The sequence below is a fragment of the Mobula birostris genome, chromosome 2 (genome assembly GCF_030028105.1).
Source record: "Mobula birostris isolate sMobBir1 chromosome 2, sMobBir1.hap1, whole genome shotgun sequence".
NCBI lineage: Eukaryota > Metazoa > Chordata > Chondrichthyes > Myliobatiformes > Myliobatidae > Mobula > Mobula birostris.
Window position 1 is genome coordinate 204,856,112 of NC_092371.1, and position 26,883 is coordinate 204,882,994.

Consider the following 26,883-nt stretch of genomic DNA (forward strand, 5'->3'; position numbering starts at 1 on the left):
AGGGCTAGTCTCAATGCCAGAGGCACGGCCACTGTTTCTTCCCCCAGGTAGGTCATCCCCCAGCAGTATTCAAAATGGAGTGCTTATTGTTGAGGGGGACAGCAGAGGGGTGCTCTCCACTTTCTGATGTTTTCCCTTCCCTCTCTTCTCAGTCACCCATTTATCTGTCTCCAGTAGCCTTGGGGTGGCTACCTCCTTGTAGCTCCTGTCTATAACCTCCTCACTTTCCCTGACAAGCTGAAAGTCATCTAACTGCAGCTCCAGTTCCCTAACACAGTTTCTCTAACTGCAGGTCATTTCTCCCCTCTCCCTCCTTCTCTCTTTTTTTATACCTCATTCTAGTTAAGACCATAAGACCATAAGATATAGGAGCAGAGTGGGTCATTTGGCCCATCGAGTCCGCCCTGCCATTCAATCATGGGCTGATCCAATTCTTCCAGTCATCCCCCTCCCCTGCCTTCTCCCCATACCCTTTGATGCCCTGGCTAATCAAGAACCTATCTATCGCTGCCTTAAATGCACCCAATGACTTGGTCTCCACAGCCACTCGTGGCAACAAATTCCACAGACTTACCACCCTCTGACTAAAACAATTTTTCCACATCTCTGTTCTAAATGGACGTCCTTCGATCCTGAAGTCATGCCCTCTTGTCCTAGACTCCCCTACCACGGGAAGTAATTCAGACCTTTTAACATTTGGAATGCTTCTATGATATTCCACCCCCCCCCCCATTCTCCTGAACTCCAGGGAATACAGCCCAAGAGCTGCCAGGCATTCCTCATATGGTAGCCCTTCCATTCCTGCAATCATTCTCGTGAATCTTCTCTGAACCTTCTCCCATGTCAGTATATCCTTTCTAAAATAAGTGTTGTCTCACGAGTGCCTTTCAGAGCCTTAACATCACATCCCTGCTCTTATATTCTGTACCTCTAGAAATGAACGCCAACATTGCATTCGCCTTCTTCACCATCAACTCAAACTGGAGGTTAATGTTTAGGGCTTTACATCTCCCTTTACATTTCTGCATTTTGAATTCTCTCCCCATCTAAATAATAGTCTACCCATTTATTTCTTCCACCACAGTGCATGACCATACACTTTCCAACATGGTATTTCATTTGCCACCTCTTTTCCTAATCCCTGAACTATGTAATTCTCTCCGCAGGCTCTCTGTTTCCTCAACACTACCCGCTCCTCCACCTATCTTTGTATCATTGGCAAATTTAGCCACAAATCCATTAATCCCATAGTCTAAATCATTGACATACATCGCAAAAAGCATTGGTCCCAACACCGACCTCTGTGGAACCCCACTGGTAACTGGCAGCCAGCCAGAATAGGATCCTTTTATTCCCACTCTCTGTTTTCTGCCAATCAGCCAATGCTCCACTAATGATAGTTATTCCCCTGTAATTCCATGGGTTCTTATCTTGCTAAGCAGCCTCATGTGCAGCACCTTATCAAAGGCCTTTTGAAAATCTAAGTACACCTCATCTACTGCATCTCCTTTGTCTACCCTGCTTGTAATTTCCTCAAAAAATTGCAGTAGGTTTGTCAGGCAGGAATTTCCTTTCAGGAAACCATGCTGGCTTTGGCCTATCTTGTCATGTACCTCCAGGTATTCCGTAATCTCATCCCAGCAATCGATTCCAAAAACTTCCCAACCACTGATGTCAGGCTAACCGGTCTAGTTTCCTTTCTGCTGCCTCCCACCCTTCTTAAATAGTGGAGTGTCATTTACAATTTTCCAGTCATCTGGTACAATGCCAGAATCTATCGATTCTTGAAAGATCATTGTTAATGCCTCCGCAATCTCTCTAGCTACTTCCTTCAGAACCTGAGGGTGCATTCCATCAGGCCCAGGAGACTTATCCACCCTCAGACCATTAAGCTTCCTGAGCACCTGCTCAGTCGTAATTTTCACTCATATACTTCACTTCCCTGACTGTCTTGAATGTCCAGTTTACTGCAGATGATTTCCACTGTGAAGACTGATGCAAAATACACATTCAGTTCCTCTGCTATCTCTGCATCTCTGCGTTTCTCATTACAATATCTCCAGCGTCAATTTCTATTGGTCCTACATCTACCCTCAACTCTCTTTTACCCTTTAAATACTTAATAAAGCTTTTAGTATCTTCTTTGATGTTAGTTGCCAGCTTCCTTTCGTAATTCACCTTTTCCTTCCTAATGACCTTTTTAGTTTGCTTTTCCAAGTTTTTAAAAGCTTCCCAATCCCTTATCTTCGAACTAGCTTTGGCTTCCTTGTATGCCCTCTGTTTTGCTTTTATTTGGGCTCTGATTTCACTTGTCAGCCACGGTAGTGTCCTTCTTCCATTTGAAAATTTCTTCCTATTTGGAACATGTTTGTCTTGCACTTGCCCATTTTTCATAGGAACTCCAGCCATTGCTGCTCTGCTGTCCTTCCTGCTAGTGTCCCTTTCCAGTCAACCCTGGCCAGTTCTCCTCTCATGTCATTGTAATTTCCTTTATTCCACTGAAATACCGACATATTGAAACTTAGTTTCTCCTTCTCAAATTTCAAAGTGAACTCGATCATATTGTGATCACTGGCTAAGGGTTCCTTAACCTTAAGCTCTCTTATTAATTCTGGATCATTTTACAACACCCAATCCAGCGCAGTCAATCCCGTAGTGGGCTGAACATCAAGCTGTTCTAAAAGTCCATCCCTTAGACATTCTACAAATTCTCTCTCTTGGTCCAGTACAGCCTGGTTTTCCCAATCCACTTCCATGTTAAAATCCCCAATGATTATCATTACATTGCCTTTCTGACATGTCTTTTCTATCTCCTGCTGTAATTTGTAATCCACATCCCAGCTGCTGTTTGGAAGCCTGTATACAACTGCCATGAGGGTCCTTTTACTCTTGCCATTTCTTAACTCAACCCATAGAGACTCTATACCTTCCGATCATATGTCATCCCTTTCTAATGATGTAATGTTATTTCTTATACACAGGTCCACACCACCCCCTCTGCCTACTAACCTATCTTTCCAATACACCATATATCCTTGGATGTTAAGGTCCCAATGGCAGCCATCCTTTAGCCAAGTTTCGGAGATGGCCACAACGTCATACTTGCCAATCTGCAGCTGAATTTCAAGATCGTCCATTTTATTTCTTATGCTGCGTGCATTCAAATATTACACTTTCAGTCCAGTATTTGTTGCTTTCTGTTTTAACTGCACCATGCCTCTATTGCCCTGTAACTCATCCCACTGGCTGTGATTATGCCTCATCTCCTGCCTGTCCTTTCTATCATCTCTGTTGCACGCTATCTTTGATTTATTTCTTTTTCCCCTTTGTCAGCCCCAACACTTTGGTTCCCACCCCCCTGCCAAATTAGTTTAAGCCTCCCTAACAGCTCTATTAAACCTGCCTGCTTGGATATTGGACCCCTTTGGGTTCAGGTGTAACCTGTCCAGAAGATGCCCCGATGATCCAGGAATCTGAAGCCCTGCCCCCTACACCATTCTCTCAGCCACGCATTAATATGCCTGGTGATGCTATTCTTGCACTCATTAGCACATGGCACAGGCAGAAATCCTGAGGTTACTACCTTGGAGGTCCTGCTTTTCAGCTTCCTACCCAACTCCCTGAATTCCTTCCTCTACCTATGTCATTGGTACCAACGTGTACCAAAACTTCTGGCTGTTCACCCTCTCCCTTCAGAATACTCTGCACCCGATCCAAGACATCCCGTACCCTGGCAAATGGGAGGCAACACACCATGCAGGTCTCTCTATCAGGCTGACAGAACCTCCTGTCTGTTCCCCTCACTATGGAATCCCCTATGACTACCGCATTCCTCATTTTCCTCTTTCCCTTCTGCACCACGGAACCAGGCTCAGTGCCAGAGACCCGATCACCGTGGTCGTCCTCTGTCACGTCATCCCACTCAACAGCATCCAAAACAAGATAACGATTACTGAGGGGAATGGCCACAGGAGTGCTCGCCACTATCTGAGCTCTTCCCTTCTCTTCCCTGACAATCACCCACTTATCTAACTCCTGTAGTCTTGGGGTGACTAACTCCCTGTATCTCCTATCTATCTCCAGCTCACTTTCTCTAATAAGTTGTAGGTCATCAAGCCGCAGCTTCAATTTCCTAACATGGTCTCTCAGGAGCTGCATCTCGGTGCACCTGGCGCAGATGTGGCCATCTGGAAGACTGGAAGATTCCCAGGATTCCCACATCTGAAACCCAGAGCAAGGCACTAATCCTACAGACATGTTCTCTATTCCTCAAAAAAATGCAAGGAAAAAATAACGAAGTCCACTTACCTCGCCGATGCCCGAATGAGCCAAAGCCCTACAACTCTGACTCAGACTACTCCTTTGATGACCGCTCCTCTAGGTAGTGTCTCCCTTTTATGCTTGAACCTCCCCTGCTCTCCAACACACGATTGGTGTTCTGGTTATACCGAGTTATAACTTCACCTCTTCTCTTCTCCTCACATTCCTTCGGTTCGCTTCTTGGTTTCCTTTTTCTATGGACCACTGTCCTCTCCTATTAACACACATACAATGCTGGAGGAACTCAGCAGGTCAGGCGACATCTAGGAAAAGTCCTGTCCTGCTGAAGGGTCTCGGCCTGAAACATCAACTGTACTCTTTTCCTAGATGCTGCCAGGCCTGCTGAGTTCCTCCAGCATTTTATGTGTGTTGCTTGGATTTCCAACATCTGCAGATTTTCTCTTGTTTGTCATTGGAGTCCTCTCCTATTAGATTCCTACTTCTTCAGCCGTTTACCTCTTGCACATTCATCCCCCTTCCCCACCCATCCACCTTCCCCCTCAACTGGCCTAACCCATCATCTGCTGGCTTGTACTGTTTCCCTTTACCCACTTTCTTATTCTGGCTTCTTTCTTCATCCTTTCGAGTCCTGATGAAAGGTCTTGGTCCAAAATATCGACCTGTTATTTCCCTCTACAGGTGCTGTCTGAATTGATGTGTTCCTCCAGCATTTTATTTGTGTCTTTCTTAGAATGCAAAACGCTTTTTTGCTTACTTTAATAACATTAATATCATTTGGGATGTGATCGATTTATTTTGTCATCAACAAGTTACAAGTATAGTTCTTTTTTCATGAATAAAATATGTTCAATTTAATGAAATTCTTCCAGGAGTGGATAATTGTGCTGCTGGAAACCATGATTGCGAGCAAATCTGTGTAAACACAACAACGGGTTATTATTGCAAATGCCATCCAGGTTTTACACTAAACGAGGACCTGAAAACATGCTCAAGTAAGCTATTTATCACTATATCATGATGTTCTGTAACCCATATGAGCTTGAGCATTGGCTTTGTCCTTATGATACAAAAATTAATCGTCATACATTCTTTCCTACTTACATGTTTTTTTGGCAAGGTCATCTACACTTTATTCTTATACTGTGAGTTCATATTATTGCAAGTTGCCCCATTTCCTGAAGGTTATAAGCTAAGCAGATGTTGAATGGATTGCCCTGACAGGGAACATGATTTTTGATACCTCTTGTGTTATTTGCTCCAACATGTGGAAAAATCAAGAAATATAGAGTATTAAGTTTTCACATGAATATAGGAAATACAGCAAATCCCATTCTTCTATTCATGCCATAAGAATGACTTTGGTTTTATGAATTTTTTTCTTCTGTGCTCATTTAACCATGAAGATATGCTTTAGAATAGCTAGTTGTCAGTCAGTGCAACTTGGGCTAATGTGAAGCTTGCTTCTTAATGTAACATCCACACTTAATTTGCTTTCATATAATATATTTATTTTTAACATGGTAGTATGACCCTGGGTGCTCCACAGCTATGTTATGCAACAACCTTTGATAAGTCTCATGCAGTCATGATTAATGATCTGTCTAACTTTGCATCTTTACGTTGAATTACTTCACCCAGCAGCCATACTCAATACTACATTCTACTCACTGTCCAGCCTCCCAGCAACCTGCACCTTCCCACACCAACCCATTGTCCTGCAATCACCATTGACCCCCAAATCACTGGCGACTCAGAATCTATGTGGGATGGATATGGTATAACATCTCAGACGTCATTTTAATTTTTTCCCACCAAAGAAAATAACATAGAAACATAGAAAAACTACAGTACGATGCAGGCCCTTCGGCCTACAATGCTGTGCCAAACATGTACTTACTTTAGATGTTACCTAGAGGTACCCACAGCCCTCTATTTTTCTAAGCTCCATGTACCAGTGGGCAATCTCAGAAACACCGGGCTCCACCACTGCATTCAGTGTGTGGTTCAATGGTAAACTGAGAGATTTAGAACATTGAATCTGTCTGAAAGGCCAGGATCTCAGTATTTGATGCATCATTCATATTCTGACAGCTGCTGAAATGGTGAAATGCCAATGGCTCTATTCAGGATAAGCAGGATTAGTCAGCAGCATCCAAACCAGCACAACAGAAGACCAAAATTATGGCCAAAAAGTAGGTTTGAAGTAATGTCTTGAATGGAGTGGAAAAGGAATCAGAATCAGGTTTATTATCACCCAAATACAGTACTCTGCAAAAGTCTTAGGCACATTAGGGTGCCTAAGACTTCTGCACATTACCCTATTTGTCAACGTGGAGCGGAAGGTGAGTTTGTAAATTTGAATTTGAATTGCGTTTACTTCTTACATCCTTCATATACATGAAGAGTAAAAATCTTTGTGTTACATCTCTGTCTAAATGTGCAATGTGCAATTTATAGTAATTTGTAATAAATAGTATGTACAACAGGACAGTCAATATAGCATACAATAGAGCCTGCTGGCCTGGTGGAAGAAGTTGTCCCAGAGCCTGTTGGTCCTGGCTTTTATGCTGCGGTACCATTTCCTGGATGGTAGCAGCTGGGATAGTTTGTGGTTGAGGTGACTGGGGCCCTCAATGATCCTTTGGGCCCTTTTTACACACCTGTCTTTGTAAATGTCCTGAATTGTGGGAGGTTCACATCTACAGATGCGCTGGCCTGTCCGCACCACTCTCTGCAGAGCCTGTGAATAAGGGAGGTATGGTTCTCAAACCAGGCAGTATGGAAATTTCTTAGAATTTGGGAGCCAATACCAAACTTCTTCAACCGCCTGAGTGGGAGCAAAAGGTGTTGGGAATGGTGAGGGTGGAATGCCACAAGAGGGCTGTGGGACAGGTGGCAGAGAAGGAGTGCCAGGGGCAGGGGGTGACATGGGTGCAGACACACCCAGCCCTGAGACACCAGGCAAGGTCATTTGATTCCAAACAATTGGTTTATTGATCATTATAGAATGTCTTTCTGGTGCTTCTCATTTCCTTTCTTTCCCCTTCTCCTTTTGCTAACCATGATTACCCTCCCCCTGGTCCCTTTCCCACTCTGTCCACAACAGACCCGTATCAGAATTAGTTTTATCATCACTCACAAATGTCATGGCATGTGTTTTTTTTGCAGCAGCAGTACAGTATGATGCAAAAGACTTAGGCACCCAGCTGTATACTGTTGCACAGTCCTGTATGTATGAAATTTGTTGTTTTGCTGCAACAGTACAGAGCAATACATAAAATGCACCATATATTACAACAATAAATACAAAAATAAATTAGTGCAGAAATAGTGAGGTTGGTTCATTGTCCATTCAGAAGTCTGATGGCAGAGTGGAAGAAGCTGTTCCTAAAATGTTGAGTGTGTGTCTTATGGTTCTGTACCTCCTCTCTGCTGGTAGTAATGAGAAGAAAGTGTGTCATGATTGGTAGGTGTCCTTAATGACAGATTCCGCCTTTTTGAGAATGTCCTTGATGGTGCCCATGACAGAGTTGATTGGGTTTACAACCCTCTGCAGCTTTTTCTGATCCTGTGAAGTGGCCTGTCTACACCAGACAGTGAGAATGCAACCAGACTGAATGTTCTCCATGAGGCTTTGGTACAAACTTCATAATTATTCCCTCATGGTCTATAAATTGTCCTAGCAAGCAACGACCACAACCTAGAGACAACAATTTGATCTTTGCTCAAATTACCCTCATACCAGATTTTATTAACTTATCTTATGGACTGCTTAGAATTACATTTTATTTATGACTATTTCCACTCTCAAGATACAGCAATGAACTTTGTTTAACTTTATTCACCAATTTTCATGGGAAAGATGCACTCAGTTTGTTTAATTGTTTTAGGAGTCAATCATTGTGCTGCTGGAAATCATGACTGTGAGCAAATCTGTGTGAACACTACAACAGGCTATTACTGTAGCTGCCGCCAAGGCTTTATACTGAATGAGGATCAGAAAACCTGCTCAAGTAAGTCACTTAGAAGTAGGGGTTTGTCATGCCATGCTGCCTTCAAAGTCATATAGGCTATTCTAGTTATGGCCATTTCAGTAAAGGGAATTCATCCTTACAGAATTCACAAATTACAAGCTAGAAATACGTGATGAAGACAAAATTTACTCTCATGGAACTTATGTGGGAAAGTAAGTAAATAAGTCAGAACAACATTTTTCTTCAACACACATTTTTTGACACCTGGACCATTTTCTAGGAAAGCAACCCTTCTTCCCGCCTGTAGTATGTTGCAGGTGGTATTTGCATGAATATTGACTAAACCCTTATGAAAATTTTATCATGATGCATCCTTTCTTTTCTACATAGCTTCTGGCAAAATCTTGCCTGTTGTGTGTCCTTGTGCTGTGCAAGTTGCCCCAGTTGTTGATGGATTGCCAACTATACAGACGTTGAATGGATTATCCAAAGAAGGAAATCTTTTAAAATGTTTTCTGTAGGTTCTCTGAACTTCCAGTAGGGAGAAACACCATGAAGTAGGAGGCATCACATTTACTTTTACTTAAATATAGAAAACAGATCACGCACAAACCATTTTCTAAGGATCAGTTGTCAATAAGAAAGATAAAAATTGTTAAAGTGTATCTTTCATTTGACCATAAAAAAAGTGAAATTGGTTTGATCACTTTTTGTTTGTGTCTTTTTGTTAATAATACATGAAGTTACAACATCATCAGCAACGAAAGTGTAGCCATAGGACCGGCAAACAAAAATTTCATCAGAGAGAGTAATGAAAGAACAGGGAGGTGGAGAGCCTGATAAAACTCACATCTTACAATGACATTTGATTCTTAATGCAACCAGTTAACGATGGTGAGAAATTTAGGCCCACTCTCTGAGCACTGATTGCAGGCTGACTCAGATAATCTCATAAAATATCATTAATGAAATCTGATAAGCAGCCAACGTTTAGATTTAGAAAGATTTCAAAGACTTTATAAGTTAATGTTTGTCCACATCATTATGGATAAAATGCACTTAATTAAATGTAAACTTTCAGGAGAGGATAAGTGCGAATCTGGAAACCATGACTGTGAACAACGCTGTGTGCCTGCTGGAACAGACTATTACTGCAGTTGCTATCCAGGTTATGAACTAAATGAGGACAAGAAAACCTGCTCAAGTAAGCCCCAAAGGATGTTTTCATCTTTAAATATGGACATGAGTTACAATAAACCATTATCTCTCATTCAGCTTTTGACAAGAATTACGTTCAGATACTGAGTGTAAATTTCTGATACTGTTATCTCAATTACCAGGCAATACAAAAATCCTTTCTGTCATTTATTGAGACCCTCCTCACTCCCTCTGCATATCTGTCTATCATTTTGATACAATATATATTCTTGGATATTAAGCTCCCAACTATGTTCTTCTTTCAGACATGACTCAGCAATGCCCACAACAGCATAACTACCAACATCTAATTGCACTGCAAGATCATCTACCATATCCCATCTGCGGTGTGCAATCAAATATAACACTTTCAGTCATGTATTCATCATCCTTTTTGAGGGGTTCGCAATCAAAAAGGGTGTATTCATCATCAATCTACCTCATTATGGCCTTGCACCTTATTGTCTTTTGGCAGAGCACTTTCTCTGTAACATTTTATTGCACATTCTGTTATTGTTTTCCTTTGCTCTAGCTCAATATAATGTTGTAATGTATTGATCTGCATGAACTATGTAAGACAAGTTTTTCACTGTACTTCTATATGTGACAATAATAAACCAATTTATCAGAGGTGATGTGCTACTTAAATAGAAACAAGGAGAGTCTTTCACTGAGAGAGATGTGAAGCTTCATTTCTCATAACTGATAAACAGTTATCTTTGGTTAATAATCGTGACTGAGATCTACTGAAATCTAGGTTGCAAGAAAATAAAATGTTATGACGGGGAGGTTGAATTTCTGTAGATCAGGAATGTTCTTATTGAATTGCAGAGGAGGCTTGAGCAGCCATATGTCCAAACCCTCCTTTAGTTTCCTATGAGCTTATCTCAGTCCTCCACTCAAGCCATCAGACATGGACTCTTTGATGATTTTTGGGGTGATGGATAATAGGGAAGACCAAATGGAATGGACATGAGTATACGTGGACCAACAGAGGCAGATGAATTGGGAAAAATGGATGGAGTCCTTGCAGGATGAATAGAGGAAGTAGATGCCGTCCAAGTAGCTGTGGGAATCAGGTGGATACAATGAATGTTGGTAGCTATCCCATCTCAGTAAGTGGACACGAAGAAATCAAAAAATAAAGGAGTGAAGATTATGAGATGGACTGTGTGAAAATGAGAGCAGAGTGGTAATGTGCAGCAAATACTTACTGACAGCATCAATGTACGACAGTTGCCAAAGCACCTGTCACGCACTTGGCCCTGACACACCTGGAATGCAAGGACACTTATGTTAGAATTCTGTTTCTGGAGTTCATTTTGTCATTCAACAATAGTGTCCACAAACCTTGGTGAACCAATACCTGCTCCTCGGTCTAAATACACTACTGTGCAACTGGTGTCGGACATCTTAACCAGCAGACATCAGATAGTCAGGGTGCACAACCACTGCTCCCTCCTCATCATCCTCAACATGGGTGTCTCCCAGGACAGTGGGTTGAGCCCATTGCTGTACGCTCTGCTCACACATAACTGCGTGGCCAAGCACTCGAGTAATCACATTGTCATCCGCTAATGACATGACAGTGGTGGTCTAATTACCAACAATGATGAGATGGCTTACAGAGAGGAGGTGTCTGAGGTCTGGTGCTCGGCAAGTAAACTCTTCCTCAATTTCAACAACAAAGGAGGTGGTTATGGATGTCAGGAAAACTCGCACCACTCACACCCTTCAGCAGTGGAAACTGTGAGTACTTCAAAATCCTGGGAGTACACATCTCGCACAACCTCTCATGGACCCAGAACACATCCTACACTATCAGCAAAACTCACAAATGCCTCTACTTTCTCAAGAGGCCGAAGAGAGTTGGAATATGTATATCCATATGCAAGTCTAGATACAATTGGGTCTTTTAAGACCATCTTAGATAGCTACATGGAGATTAGAAAAATAGAGGGCTATGTGCTGGGAAAATTCTAGGCAGTCTCTAGAGTGGGTTACATGGTCGACACAACATTGTGGGCCAGAGGGCCTGTAATGTGCTGTAAATTTCTCTGTTCTATGCTCTAGGAGAACTCCCTAACATATGACATCACCGTGTGGTTTGGAAACTACACTGTGGCAGAGGGAAAGTCTCCAAAATGGGTGTCAAAACTGCACAACGCATCACCAGCATCAGCCTATCCATTATCAAGGACATATATACAGAAAGGTGCCTGAAAAGGGCCAGTAAAATCATGAAGGATCCCACCCACCCTGCTCATGGACTGTTTGTCTCACTCCCATTTGGGAGGAGGCGACATAGCATCCATGCCAGGAACACCAGACTCAAGGAGCAATTATTTCCCCAAGCAGTAAGGCTGATCAACACTTCCACCTACTAACCCACCCCTCAACACCCCCACTACTACTACTTTATCATTTCCTGTCAGAGTCCCCTTATGTACAGACACTCCTGTGCCTAACGTCACTTTATGGGCATACAATCAATCTATGTATATAAGCTATCTTATGTGTTAATACTTATTGTACTTTTTATCCTCTTGGGGTATTTGGTATATTTTCCTTGCCGCATTGGATCTGGATTAACAATTATTTCATTCTACTTTATACTTGTGTACTGGAAATGATATTAAAAAATCTTGAATGCAATAATATTTTTGTATGAGAGCAGGAAGCAGCACAACATCAAAATACCAGAAAAAGAGTTGAAGGAAGGGCAAAGTTGAAACACAGATGGTTTCAGATATCCCAACAAGGGACAGGCAAACATTGGGTCCATGTAAGTTCCATTGCAATGCTGTTGACTTCAAGTAAGTGAGCAGTTGAAGGAAAAGTCATTCAAGGCAAGAATGAATTCAGCCGCGGGACTGCGTGTGGTGGACAAAAGGAACAGACTTATCCTTGGTTCAAGAAAGACCAAAATGCCCACAGACAATCTTGTTATGGAAATGTACACACACTGGACATCACACTAAAGATGAAATCAAAACAGAAAAGTCTGGAAACATTCAGCTGGTATTTGACCTAAAACGTTGACTCATTTTCTCTTTCCACAAATGCTGCTTGCTCTGCTGAGTGTTTCTTCTATGTTCTGATTTTATTTCAGTTATCCAGCATTTGTATCTTTTGATTTTTGTAAGCAGGTTGGAACCAGGTCGCCAGAAACTATCAAGGTGGTAGATGGTATCAGAGTTATTGCAGATGTAAATGGGAAGCGACTGGACAGGGGGAAAAGAATTGAGTCAGTAGGAAAAAGAGCAGGTTGTAAAGGTTGTCAAGCCAGAGGGCTATTGGATAAAAATCCCATGTTAATTATTGAGGTAATTGCACGGTTGAAGTAACGTATACAACAGCAGTTACCTAAGGAAGGGATATACTCATCTTAAATAGTTCAAAAAGGGATTCACCGAATTGGATTGTGGAGGCAGGAGGCTTGTCCTGTGAAAGCAGCTTGATTAGAATTGGTCTAAATTTTATTGTAGTTTTGAAGAATGAAATGTGATGTTATTGCTGGGATTAACGTTGAGGGGATTTTAGGGTGGTTGCTGATAGATTCTTGTGGCTGAAGTGTCCAGGATTACAGTCATACGGCAGCTGATGTGATGCTTGGTTCTGAGATGAAAAATAACTCTTCACTGAGAGGAATGTGAACTTTTCTTCCTCTGCCAATTAGTTAGTGACTGAGATGAATTGATAACATTCAGATTGCAGAAGAATCTAATGCTGTGGAGGCCAAATGGAGATTCCAGAACAAGCGTACCCTTATTGAATATCAGAGGATACCTGAGGGGCAGCATGCTTGAGTTCTGCTACAGTTTATGGTGGATTTCCGTTCAGGTCATTAGAAAAGGACATCTTTGGTGACTTTTCTCTATAGATTTATTGTACTTGCTTATTTTCTGCAGTTTGAATTTGCTAAATTCTTTATCTAGTTTTCTCAGGCCACTCACATAGGAACTACAAACCCCATTTCCAGAAAAGTTGGGATATTTTCCAAAATGCAATAAAAACAAAAATCTGTGATATGTTAATTCACGTGAACCTTTATTTAACTGACAAAAGTACAAAGAAAAGATTTTCAATAGTTTTACTGACCAACTTAATTGTATTTTGTAAACATACACAAATTTAGAATTTGATGGCTGCAACACACTCAACAAAAGTTGGGACAGAGGCATGTTTACCATTGTGTTACATCACCTTTCCTTTTAATAACACTTTTTAATCATTTTGAATCTGAGGATACTAATTGTAGTAGATTTGCAATTGGAAATTTTGGCCATTCTTGCTTGATATAAGACTTCAGCTGCTCAACAGTCCGTGGTCTCCGTTGTCTGATTCTCCTCTTCATGATACGCCATACATTTTCAATAGGATAGATCTGGACTGGCAGTAGGCCAGTCAAGCACACGCACTCTGTGTCTACAAAACCACGCTGTTGTAGCCCGTGCAGAATGTGGTCTGGCATTGTCCTGCTGAAATAAGCATGGATGTCCCGGGAAGAGACGTCGCCTTGATGGCAACATATGTCTCTCTAGAATCCTAATATACGCCTCAAAGTCAATGGTACTCTTCACATACATGCAACTCACCCATGCCGTGGGCACTGATGCACCCCCGTACCATCACAGATGCTGGCTTTTGCACCTTTCGCTGATAACAATCTGGATGGTCGTTTTCATCTTTGGCACGGAGAACTCGACGCCCGTTTTTTCCGAAAACTAGTTGAAATGTGGACTCATCTGACCACAGCACACGGTTCCACAGTCTTTGGTCCATCAGAGATGAGCTCGGGGCCAGAGAACTCGCCAGCGTTTCTGCATAGAGTTGATGTATGGCTTCCTCCTTGCGTAATACAGTTTCAAGTTGCATTTCTGGATGCAGCGACGGACTGTGTTGAGTGACAATAGTTTTCCGAAGTACTCCCGAGCCCAGGTGGCTATAATTGTCACAGTAGCATGACGGTTTCTTAGGCAGTGCCGCCTGAGGACTCGAAGATCACACGCATTCAACAGTGGTTTCCGACCTTGCCCTTTACGCACTGAGATGTCTCTGAATCCTCTGAATCTTTTCACAATATTATGTACTGTAGATGTTGAAAGACCTAAATTCTCTGCAATCTTGCATTCAGAAATGTTCCTTTTGAACTAACTAACAATTCTCTCACGAATATTGGCACAAAGGGGTGAGCCATGACCCATCCTTGCTTGCAAAGACTGGGCCGTTGATGGATGCTACTTTTATACCCAGTCATGATTCCTCACCTGCTACCAATTAGCCTGCTTAATGTGGAGTCTTCCAAACCGGTGTTACTTGAATATTCTGTGCACTTTTCAATCTTATTTTAACTCTGTCCCAACTTTTGTTGAGTGTGTTGCAGCCATCAAATTCTAAAATTGTGTATATTTACAAATTACAATTTTGTTGGTCAGTAAAACTATTGAAAATCTTTTCTTTGTGCTTTTGTCAGTTAAATAAGGGTTGACATGAATTAACATATCACAGATTTTTGTTTTTATTGCATTTTGGAAAATATCCCAACTTTTCTGGAAATGGGGTTTGTATATCAAATGAATATCCACCCTATTCAAAAAATATGCATTCTTAGTAGCCTCTAACATACCCTAGCGTATAATCAATTGTACACATGATCCAATGATCTCACTTTCAAGGACTCTTTGCCTCATTTTGATATGTTCTCATTATTTATTGCTGTTTGCTCATACTTGCATTTGCAGTTTGTTGTCTTCTGCACTCTGGTTTATCTTTCATTGATCCTGTTATAGTTACTATTCTCTAGATTTGCTGAGTATGCCTGCAAGAAAAATGAATCTCAGGGTCGTATATAGTGACAAACTGAATAAGTACTTGGATAATAAATTTACTTTGAACTTTGAGCTCTAAGAAGGAGCGTTACTATTTTCTTGTGAGGACTAGTTAAAGAGTTTCTCATATTGTCCACATAAAATATTTTGATGCAATATGTTAGTGTAAATAAAATTAACTTCAGATTAATATTGCCTGCACTGAAAAGCAGCAATGGTTTTTATATTGTTTTTCTCATCAACAGTTTGATGTTTATGTTCCACTCAATTGTTTCAGGAGAAGATATGTGTGCTGCTGGAAACCATGACTGTGATCAAATATGTGTGACAACTGCGACAGGCTATGCCTGTAAATGTCGTCCAGGTTTTGTATTAAATGAGGACCAAAAAACCTGCTCAAGTAAGCAATTTATTACTGGGGCTCATTGCATTGTCATTGTGGGCCTGGCTTTTTCCATAAGATCTTTGTAGACGGTTTAGGAGCTTGAGAACTTTCTTTGCTCTCATGATACATAAAATAAAAATCAAATTCTATAAGGCTCTTCTACAGCTCTTGACAAGGTTTCTGTTTTCACATTGTGAATGTACATACTGTTCATTATTTGAATAACTCTTAGGTCTGGCACTATGTACAAACGTATAAGTTGACTGGTTTATCCATGAAAGAAAAATACTGTTAATTATCGAGGAATGTGTGAAACTTAAGTCATCTTACCCAAGGAAGGGATATACTTAGCTTACAAAAATGACAATGAAAGTCACTGAATTGAACCCTGTGGCGGGAACCACGAAAACAGTTTGAGTAGAATGGGCTGAAATCTTCTAGAGTTTGGACAAATGAAATGTGACCTCAGTGATAACTATAACAACCTAGGGAAAAGGGTGCGGGTAGGATTGAGAAATATTGATCAGAAGTTGTTTTCAATGGTTCAAGAGTCCAGAATTATAGATCGTGCTGACATGATAGGTGGAGGTACATTTAGGACTGGAATGAAAAAAGTCTTCTTCACTAAGGTGATTGTGAATCCTGATTCCTCCTCACTGGAAGACTGGTAATGCTCAGTTGTCATTGATGATTTAGGCCCACTGAGAGATTTCAGGTACAAGAAATTAAAGGGTTATGGAGAGAGGAAAGGAAAGTGGAGTTTCCGTAGAATACCCACGTTCTTATTTAATGGCAGAGGAGATGTAAGGCACTGTATATCCTACTCCTACTACAGTTTCCTCATTTCTATCTTAATGTAAAAAAATAGTTACTTGAGGTTCCAGAATTGAATTTACACTTACAGTTTTGACATTATTTTCTGAATTTTTTAAGATGCTAATATTGTCTCTATTCACATTTCCAGTGGCCTTTCTGCTTAGGGACGGCACCAAATACAAGAAAGTTGTCAAATTCATGTTTCCTGTTTCAGAGTATCAGTTCCGAAATTGATATGTACAAGTTCCAAGAATGAAACTATATACAGAATATAGCATCTGGCATGACCCAATAAATATTGTGTTATGTCTGTGACCTCTAGGAAAGACGACTGTGAACATCTTGTGGGGACAAATTGATAGATTTCTCACATTGCCCACATAAAGTATTTTCAATATAACATGTTGAAATGAGTAAAATCAACTGATGATTAATATTGACTCCACTAAAACGCAGCAGTGGTTTTGAAATTGGTGTTTCTTCAACAGAAAGTGGTTTATGTTCCACTCATTTGTTTCAGGAGAAGATATGTGTGCTGCTGGAAACCATGACTGTGATCAAATCTGTGTGACAACTGCGACAGGCTATGACTGTAAATGTCATCCAGGTTTTGTATTGAATGAGGACCAAAAAACCTGTTCAAGTAAGGAATTTATTGGGGCTGATTACCCCGTAATTACGTATTGGCTTTTCCCGTAAGATCTTTGTAGAATGTTTAGGAGCCTGAAAACTCTCTTTGTTCTCATGATACCCAAAATAAATCAAATGTTATAAGGCTCTTCTATGCCTTTGATGAGATTTCTGTTTTCGCATTGTGAGTATACATTGCAGTAATTGTTTGAATATCTATTATGTTTAGCACCATATTAACCATAAGACCATAAGACAAAGGAGCAGAAGTCAGCCATTTGGCCCATCGAGTCTGCTCCACCATTTTATCATGAGCTGATCTATTCTCCCATTTAGTCCCACTCCCCCACCTTCTCACCATAACATTTGATACTCAGATTCTTATCAATCTCTGCCTTAAATACACCCAATGACTTGGCCTCCACTGCTGCCCATGGCAACAAATTCCATAGATTCACCAACCTCTGACTAAAAAAATTTCTTCGCATTTCTGTTCTGAATGGGCGCCCTTCAATCCTTAAGTCATGCCCTCTCGTACTAGACTCCCCCATCATGGAAAACAACTTTGCCACATCCACTCTGTCCATGCCTTTCAACATTTGAAATGTTTCTATGAGGTCTCCCCTCATTCTTCTAAACTCCAAGGAATACAGTCCAAGAGCGGACAAATGTTCCTCATATGTTAACCCTCTCATTCCCGGAATCATTCTAGTGAATCTTCTCTGTACCCTCTCCAACGTCAGCACATCCTTTCTTAAATAAGAAGCCCAAAACTGCCCACAGTACTGCAAGTGAGGTCTCACTAGCGCCTTATAGATTCTCAACATCACATCCCTGCTCCTACACTCTATTCCTCTAGAAATGAATGCCAACATTGCATTCTCCTTCTTCACTACCGACTCAACCTGGAGGTTAACCTTAAGGGTATCCTGTACGAGGACTCCCAAGTCCCATTGCATCTCAGAACTTTGAATTCTTTCCCCATTTAAATAATAGTCTGCCCGTTTATTTCTTCTGCCAAAGTGCATAACCAACATTGTATTTCATTTGCCACTTCTTTTCCCATTCTTCCAATCTATCCAAGTCTCTCTGCAGACTCTCTGTTTCCTCAGCACTACCGGCCCCTCCACCTATCTTCGTATCGTCAGCAAACTTAGCCACAAAGCCATCTATTCCATAATCCAAATCGTTGTTGTAAAATGTAAAAAGAAGCGGCCCCAACACGGACCCCTGTGGAACACCACTGGTAACCAGCAGCCAACCAGAATAGGATCCCTTTATTCCCACTGTGTTTCCTGCCAATCAGCCAACACTCTATCCACGTATGTAACTTTCCCGTAATTCCATGGGCTCTTATCTTGTTAAGTAGCCTCATGTGTGGCACCTTGTCAAAGGCCTTCTGAAAATCCAAATATACAACATCCACTACATCCCCCTTGTCTAGCCTACTGGTAATTTCTTCAAAAAATTGTAATAGGTTTGTCAGGCAGGATTTTCCTTTAAGGAATCCATGCTGAGTTCTGCCTATCTTGTCATATGCTTCCATATGCCTCATCCTTGATAATCGACTCCAACAACTTCCCAACCACCGATGTCAAGCTAACAGGTCTATAATTTCCTTTTTGCTTCCTTGCCCCCTTCTTAAATAGCAGAGTGACATTTGCAATCTTCCAGTCCTCCAGAACCATGCCAGAATCTATCGACTTTTGAAAGATCATTGCTAATGCCTCCGCAATCTCCACAGCTACTTCCTTAAGAACACGCGGATGCATTCCATCTGGTCTGGGAGATTTATCTACCTTTAGACTATTCAGCTTCCTGAGTACTTTCTCTGTTGTAATTGTAACTGCGCACACTTCTCTTCCCTGTCACCTTTGAGTGTCCAGTATACTGCTGATGTCTTCCTCAGTGAAGACTGATGCAAAATACTCGTTCAGTTCCTCTGCCATCTCCTTATCTCCCATTACAATTTCTCCAGCATCATTTTCGATCGGTCCTATATCTACTCTCACCTGTCTTTTACCCTTTATATACTTGAAAAAGCTTGTAGTGTCCTCTTTGATATTATTTGGAAGCTTCCTTTCATAGTTAATCTTTTCCCTCTTAATGACCTTCTTAGTTTCCTTTTGTAAGGTTTTAAAAACTTCCCAATCCTCTGTCTTCCCACTAATTTTTGCTTCCTTGTACGCCCTCTCCTTTGTTTTAACCTTGGCTTTGACTTCTCTTGTCAACCACGGTTGCATCCTTTTTCTATTTGAGAATTTCTTCTTTTTTGGAATATACCTGTCTTGCACCTTCCTCACTTCTCGCATAAACTCCAGCCACTGCTGCTCTGCTGTCTTTCCTGCCAGCGTCCCTTTCCAGTCAACTTTGGCCAGTTCCTCTCTCATGCCACTGTCATTTCCTTTACTCCACTGAAATACCGACACATCAGATTTCAGCTTCTCTTTTTCAAATTTCACAGTGAACTCAATCATGTTATGATCACTGCCTCCTAAAGGTTCCTTCACCTCAGTCTCTCTAATCACCTCCAGTTCATTACACAATACCCAATCCAGTACAGCTGATCCCCTAGTGGGCTCAACAAGCTGTTCTAAAAAGCCATCTCGCAGACATTCTACAAATTCTCTCTCTTGAGATCTAGTGCCGACCTGCTTTTCCCAATCCACTCGCATGTTAAAATCCCCCACAATTATCATAACACTGCCCTTCTGACAAGCCTTTTCTATTTCCAGTTGTAATTTGTAGTCCACATCACTGCAGCTGTTTGGAGGCCTATAAATAACTGCCATCAGGGTCCTTTTACCCCTGTGATTTCTTAGCTCAACCCATAAAGATTCTGCATCTTCTGATCCTATATCACCTCTTTCTAATGATTTAATATCATTTCTTACTAATAAAGCCACGCCTCCCCCTCTGCCTACCTTCCTATCCTTCCGATACACCGTGTATCCTTGGACGTTCAGCTCCCAGAGACATGCATCCTTTAGCCAGGTCTCAGTGATGGCCACAATATCATACCTGCCAATCTGTAGCTGTACGACAAGATCATCCACCTTATTCCTTATGCTGCGTGCATTTAAATATAACACCTTAAGACCAGTATTTGGTACTTCTCGCTTTGACTTCACTGCAACTCATCCCAATGGCTACAAATTTTCCCCATCACCTGCCTGTCTTTCCTGACATCTTTACTGCCCACTTTCTTAGATTTATTTCTGTTTTCCCCTTCCTCTGCTCTATCATTCAGGTTCCCATCCCCCTGCCAAATTAGTTTAAACCCTCCCTAACAGCTCTATTAAACTTTCCCACCAGGATATTGGTCCCCTTCGGGTTCAGGTGCAACCCGTCCTTTTTGAACAGGTCATACTTCCCCCAGAAGAGATCCCAATTATCCAAGAATCTGAAGCCCTGCCCCCTGCACCAGTCTCTCAGCCACGCATTCATCTGCCTGATCCTACTTTTCTTGCCCTCGCTAGCACATGGCACAGGTAGCAATCCCGAGATTACTACCCTGGAGGTCCTGCTTCTCAGCTTCCTTCCTAACTCCTGGAAATCTCTCTTCAGGATCTCCTCCTTTGTCCTACGTATGTCATTGGTACCAACATGTACCAAGACAACCGGCTGCTCACCCTCCTCCTTCAGAATATTCAGGACCCGATCTGAGACATCCCGTACCCTGGCACCTGGGAGGCAACACACCATGTGGGTATCTCTGTCAGGCTCACAGAATCTCCTGTCTGTTCCCCTGACTATGGAATCCCCCACGACTACCGCATTTCTCTTCTCCCTCCTTCTCTCCTGCACAACAGCGCCAGGCTCAGTGCCAGAGACCCGGTCACCGTGGGCGTCCCCTGTCAGGTCATCCCCCTCAACAGCATCCAGAACAAGATATTTGTTGCTGAGGGGGACAGCCACAGGTGTGCTCTCCACTATCCGGGCATTTCCCTTCCCTCTCTTGACAGTGACCCAGTTTTCTGACCCCTGTAGCCTAGGGATGACTACCTCCCTGTAGCTCCTGTCTATCACCTCCTCACTTTCCCTGATAAGCAGTAGGTCATCAAGCTGCAGCTCCAGATCCCTAACACGGTCTCTGAGGAGCTGCATCTCGGTGCACCTGGCGCAGATGTGGCCACTAGGGAGGCTGGAAGTCTCCCAGGATTCCCACATCTGACACCCTGAACAAAGCACTAACCCTGCAGGCATGCTATCTAATTCTACAGGAATGAAACAGGAAAAATAAGTCTACTCACTCACTTACCTCGCCAAACAGATGAACTTTTTAAACCATTACCTCGTACCGTTAGCTGTGAGGGCCCTGTTGTTCCTGTCTGTCCGGGCCGATTCACGAAAGGGGGTGGGGGAGAAAAAAAGAGTTGGTGCTTCGCTCTCGCCTCTTCCCGTTTACCGCCGAAGCTCATTGAAGCCAAAGCCCTACACTCTGCTACCGCTCACTCCGCTGGCCGCTCCGACAGCTGCCCGATGTAAAGGGTGGTCTCCTTTCTAAACTCTCCACGCTGTCCTATTGACATCACGCACCTGTGCAGTCTTGTCCTCCTTGCACTCGAAGAAGTTTTTAAAAAAACTGCCTTCCTTCAGAATTCAGCTCCCACGATGCTCTGTAGTCCCGATCCAAAAGACAGCCGTTGGTAGCAACCTTCCTTTTTAAACTCTCAGTGCTGTCCTGTTGACGTCACGCGCCTGCGCAGTCTCGTCCTCCTTGCACTCGAAGAAGTTTAAAAAAAATCTGCCTTCCTTCAGAATTCAGCTCCCACGACACTCTGTAGTCCCGATCCAAAAGACCTCAAGGAAAATGGCTCCAGAAAAGTACAATGTTATTTTTGAAACCACACCTGGAGTAATGTGTAATCTCACTGAATTGAACCCTCTGGTAGGAAGATGGTCCCATGAAAACATTTTGAGTAGAATGGGCTGAAATTTTCTGGAGTCTGGATGAACGAGGTGTGATCTCAATGACAAGTATAACAAAATGGGGGAAAAGGTGAAGGAGGATTGAGGAGTGTTCATCAGAAGTTGTTTTCAATGGTTCAAGAGTCCAAAATTACAGATCGTGAAAGGCTCTTCTTCATTAGGATGAGTGTGAATTTTGATTCTTCTTCACTGGAAGTTGTCATTGATGATTTAGGCCCACTGACAGATCTTGGGTACAAGAAAATAAAGAGTCTTGGAGATAAGAATGGAAAGTAGAATTTCTGGCAGAGCATGACTTCAGGCACTGTCTGTCCTACCCTTCCTACAGTTTCCTATGGGCTTATCCCAATCTTTCATTCAGGTAGTAAAAATGACATCTTTGATGTTTTCAGTTCTGCAGATATTAGAATAAAAATGAGCATAGGTTGGATGAAAACAAATAGGTGAATGATGAGGATTGAATCTATTTTCCTTCATTTCTATATTATTGCAATAAAGTAGTTACATGAGTTTTTGAAATTAAATATGTATTTACACTGTCATCTATTTTCTGAATCTTTTATATTTTAATGTTTTCTCCATCCAAATTTCTTGTGCTTTCTCTGCTTAGAGACTGCACCAAATACACCAAAAATCATCAAATTCATGTTTTCTGTCTCTGAGAATCAGTTCCAAAGTTGATATCCACAGGTTCAGAGAATGGATTCTTATGGTGTCTGACATGACTCAATAAACATTGTATTATATATGTGACCTCTAAGAAGGAACATTGTTAACCTCTTGTGGGGACTAATTAATAAGATTCTTACATTGCCCACATACAGTAAAATATTTTCAGTATAACATGAAATTAACTGCAGATTTTCTGCGAGCTGAAATCAGCATGAGAGTCTGTTCATTGGTGACGCAGTGCAAAGTTTAAAAAGAGCTTGGGGACTTTCAGCTTTCTTTCCGGGCTGAAATTAGCACAAGAGGCCATTCAGTTGTGGTGCGGCACAGTTTAAAAAGAGCTTGGGAGCCTTCAGTTTTCTTTTTGTGGGCTGAAATTAGTGCTTGGCCAATAAAAATAAATGATGTGTAAGTGGAGTGGCCATTGCTGGAGTGGGCAAGTGTTGTCAGAGTGGTCCGGCTTTGGCTCAACAAGCTTGGGCAAGCATAGGTGGAGGTTCTAAGTAAGAAGGTTTCTATTAAGTTTTTTTTTCTGTTAGTACATCGCTAGTGCACTGAGAATGGATCTGAACGTAGTGGTATATTCCTTGTATGAAATGTGGGAAATTTGGGAGATTTCCACTCTCCCTGATAACTACATCTATACAAAGCACATCAAGTTGCATCTCCTTAGACACCATGTTAAAGAATTGTAGCTGCAACATGGTGACCTTCGGCTCATATGAGAGAATGAGGAGGTGATATATAGGAGCCAGAGGGAAGTAGTTATTCCTAAGTTGCAGGAAGAATGCCGCTGGATGACTGTCAGGAAAGGGAATAAACAGCCAGAGCAGAGTACCCCTGTGGCCATTCCCTTCAATAATAAATATACCATTTTCGATACTGTTTGGGGGGGGGGACAACCTACCAGGGGAAGTGGCTGCAACCAGGTCTCTGGCACTAAGCCCGGCTCTATGGCTCAGAAAGGAAGTGGGAAGAAGAGGAGTGCATTAGTGAAGGGCATTCATAATTAGAGAGGCGGAAAGCAGATTCTGTGGACGTGAAAGAGACACCTGGATGGTATGTTACCTCCCAGGTACCAGGGTCAGGGATGTCCTGGATTGGGTCCATGGCATTCAAAAGCTGGAGGGTGAACAGCTGGAAGTCATGGTATGTATTAGTACCAACAACATAGGTAGGAAAAGGGAGGAGGTCCTGAAGAGAGAATTTGGGGAACTAGGTAGAAAGCTGAAAAGCAGGACTCCATGGTAGTAATCTTTGGACTGCTACCTGTGCCAAATACCAGTGATGGTAAGAATAACATGATTTGGGAGATGAATGTGTAGTTGAGGAATTGGTGCAGGGAGCAGGGATTCAGATTTCTGGATCTTTCAGATCTCATAGAAAATTCAAAAATCTGTGTGCAGAAGGACTTCTGAGAGCCTGTGCAGGATTTCCTAAAGGCTAACTTGTAGGTTGTGTTGGTGGTAAGGAAGGCATAGCAATGTTAGCACTCATTTTGAAAGGACTGGAATACAAAAGCATGGATGTAATGCTGAGGTTTTATAAGGCAATGGTCAGACTGCACATGGAGTATTGTGAACAGTTTTGGGTCCCTAATCAAGAAAAGATGTGCTGGTATTGGAGAGTGTTCAGTGGAGGTTCACAAGAATAATCCCAGAAATGAAAGATTTAACATATGAGGAGTGTTTGATAGCTCTGGGTCTGTACTTGCTGGAGATGATAAGAATGGGGTGGGGGGTGGTGGATCTCATTGCAGTGTAATGAATATTGAAAGGTCTGGATAAAGTGGATGTGGGGAGGATGTTTCCTATACTGGGGCCAGAATTGAGGGACATCCATTTAGGACAGAGATGAGGAAAAATTTCTTCAGAGAGTAGTCAAAGACAGCTATGTGTCAAACTCATTGGGTATACTTAAGTTGGAGGTTGATCGGCTCTTGATTAATCAGGACGTCATTGGCTACAGGGAGAATGAGTATGAGAGGGACAATGAATGGAATGTCAGAGTAGACTCGATGGTTTTTCTTCAATAGTTTTATGGTTATGTTTTACTCAATTGTTTCAGGAGAAGATATGTGTGCTTCTGGAAACTATGACTGTGAGCAAATCTGTGTGACAACTGCAACAGGCTATGATTGCCAATGCCATCCAGGTTTTGTGCTGAATGAGGACCAAAAAACCTGCTCACGTAAGTAATTTATTACTGGGACTGATTGCCCTGTCATTATGGGCTTGAGTTTTTCCATAAGATCTTTGTAGAAAGCTTAGAAGCCAGAAAACTGTCTTTGATGTCATAATACAAAATATAAATTAATTTCTTTAAGCTTCTTCTATAATTCTGAGCAAAATTTCTACTTTTAAACCTATGTTCAACTGTCTATTAGATCTGGTGCTACATATGAGTTAACTTAATTACCCAATAAGGGGAAAAAACTCTTATATTATTTATAGAGATGACACTGGCATAGTTTTCTAAAATTCCCTTAGGAAAGATTACATTCATTTTAGAAACTTGGAATGTGTTCACTGGATTAGATCTGCAGAGAAAGGCTTATCTTATGAAGGCTGTTAGAATAGAATGGGCTGAAGTTTTCTGGTTGCTGAGAGTTATAGTAGGCACATAAGGTCCCTTAAGTCTCCTCTGCCAGTCAGTGGGAGTATGGTTGCTGAACCAAGCGCCTTGGGATTCCTTATTTGGGAACTAAACTTAATTCCAATAAAGTCAGCAAGTTCATATTTTCTATCTTGACATATCAGTCCTGAAATTGATATCTACATGTTCAGGGAATGGATTAATGTACAGAATTCTTCGTGGCTTCTGACATGGCCTGGTAAATAATTCTTATTGTAGATAAAAAATATATTCTCTTAAGAGCATTAATTTAAGATTGCCTCACATTATCCACATAAATGGTGTTTAACGTAATATTTTAATGATGGAAGTTAACTGTATATAGACATACCCTCCATTGTAATGCATCAATGAATTTTAGGTCACTTCAACAATTTTATGGATATGTTACACTCAATGATTTGTTTCAGGTGAGGATATGTGTGCCACTGGAAACCATGACTGTGAGCAAATCTGTGTGACAACTGAAACAGGCTTCTACTGCAAATGTCATCCAGGCTTTATATTAAATGAAGACCAGAAAACTTGTTCAAGTAAGTAATTTATTAGCAGGGCTGAATGCTTTGGCATGATGAATTAGTTGCTCTGTGAAGTCATAGTTACTGTAGTTTGCAATGTTGAACTTTAAAATTGACATTGTCCTCATGATATACAATGTTATCAAAATTGCACAATTTATGCAAATGTCTTTTAGCTACCTCTGGTATATTATAATTTAACATTAAATTCCACTTCCAAATCCACTTCAAAATCTATCAAACCCGCTCTTTATAACTTTACCTGCATTACCACCATAGTTTATTTCCTTTTGTCCTTACCTACCACACCATGAGTCACCACATCCAACACATCATTCTCTACAACTCCGCCATCTCTAAAGGGATCCTATCACCAAACATGTCTTTACTGCCCCTACCCCCCTCTTCACTTTCCACAGGGATTGCTCCTTCCGTGATTCCCCTGTCCATTCATCCCTCCCCACTAATCTCCCTTACCTCTGTAAGAGGCCTGAGTACTACACCTGCCCATTCACCTCCATTCAGGGTCCTTCCAGGGGAGGCAACAATTCGCTTGCGAATCTACTGGGGTCATCCAGTACTCCCGATACGGCCTCCTCCACATTGGTGAGGCCTATCGTAAATTGAGGAATGACTTCGTCAAACACCTCTGCTCCACCCTCCAACAGCAGAACTTCCCAGTCGTCAAACATCTTAATTCCAATTCCCATTCCCATTCCAACATGTCATCAGTGGCCTCCTCTTGTGCCACAATGAGGCCACCCTCAATGTGGAGAAGCAGCACCTTATATTCCATCTGGGCAGCCTCCAACCTGATGGCATGAATATCCATTTCTCCTTCTGGCAAAATGAAATTCCCTCCCTCTCCCACTTTGGCCTCTTAACTCTTCACACCTGCCTATAATCTCCCCCTGGCTCCCCATCCTCCTTAACTTCCTCCTATGGTCCACTCTCCTCTCCTATCAGATTCCTTCCTCTCCAGCACTTTACCTTCCTGCTCACCCGGCTTTACCCAT

At 41.8% G+C, this 26,883-nt stretch overlaps 1 protein-coding gene across 1 annotated transcript in view; it reads left to right on the forward strand.

Annotated features, from left to right (window-relative positions):
- LOC140211112 (matrilin-3-like) overlaps window positions 1-24,810 on the forward strand; it is a 42,805-nt gene extending 17,995 nt beyond the window's left edge. The window contains exons 3-7 of the mRNA XM_072280597.1: window positions 5,151-5,273; window positions 8,172-8,294; window positions 9,337-9,459; window positions 17,005-17,076; window positions 24,783-24,810. Coding sequence (XP_072136698.1) covers window positions 5,151-5,273; window positions 8,172-8,294; window positions 9,337-9,459; window positions 17,005-17,076; window positions 24,783-24,784 — 443 coding nt within the window. The 3' untranslated portion in view covers window positions 24,785-24,810. The remainder of the gene's footprint in view (window positions 1-5,150; window positions 5,274-8,171; window positions 8,295-9,336; window positions 9,460-17,004; window positions 17,077-24,782) is intronic.
- Window positions 24,811-26,883: the final 2,073 nt, after the last annotated feature.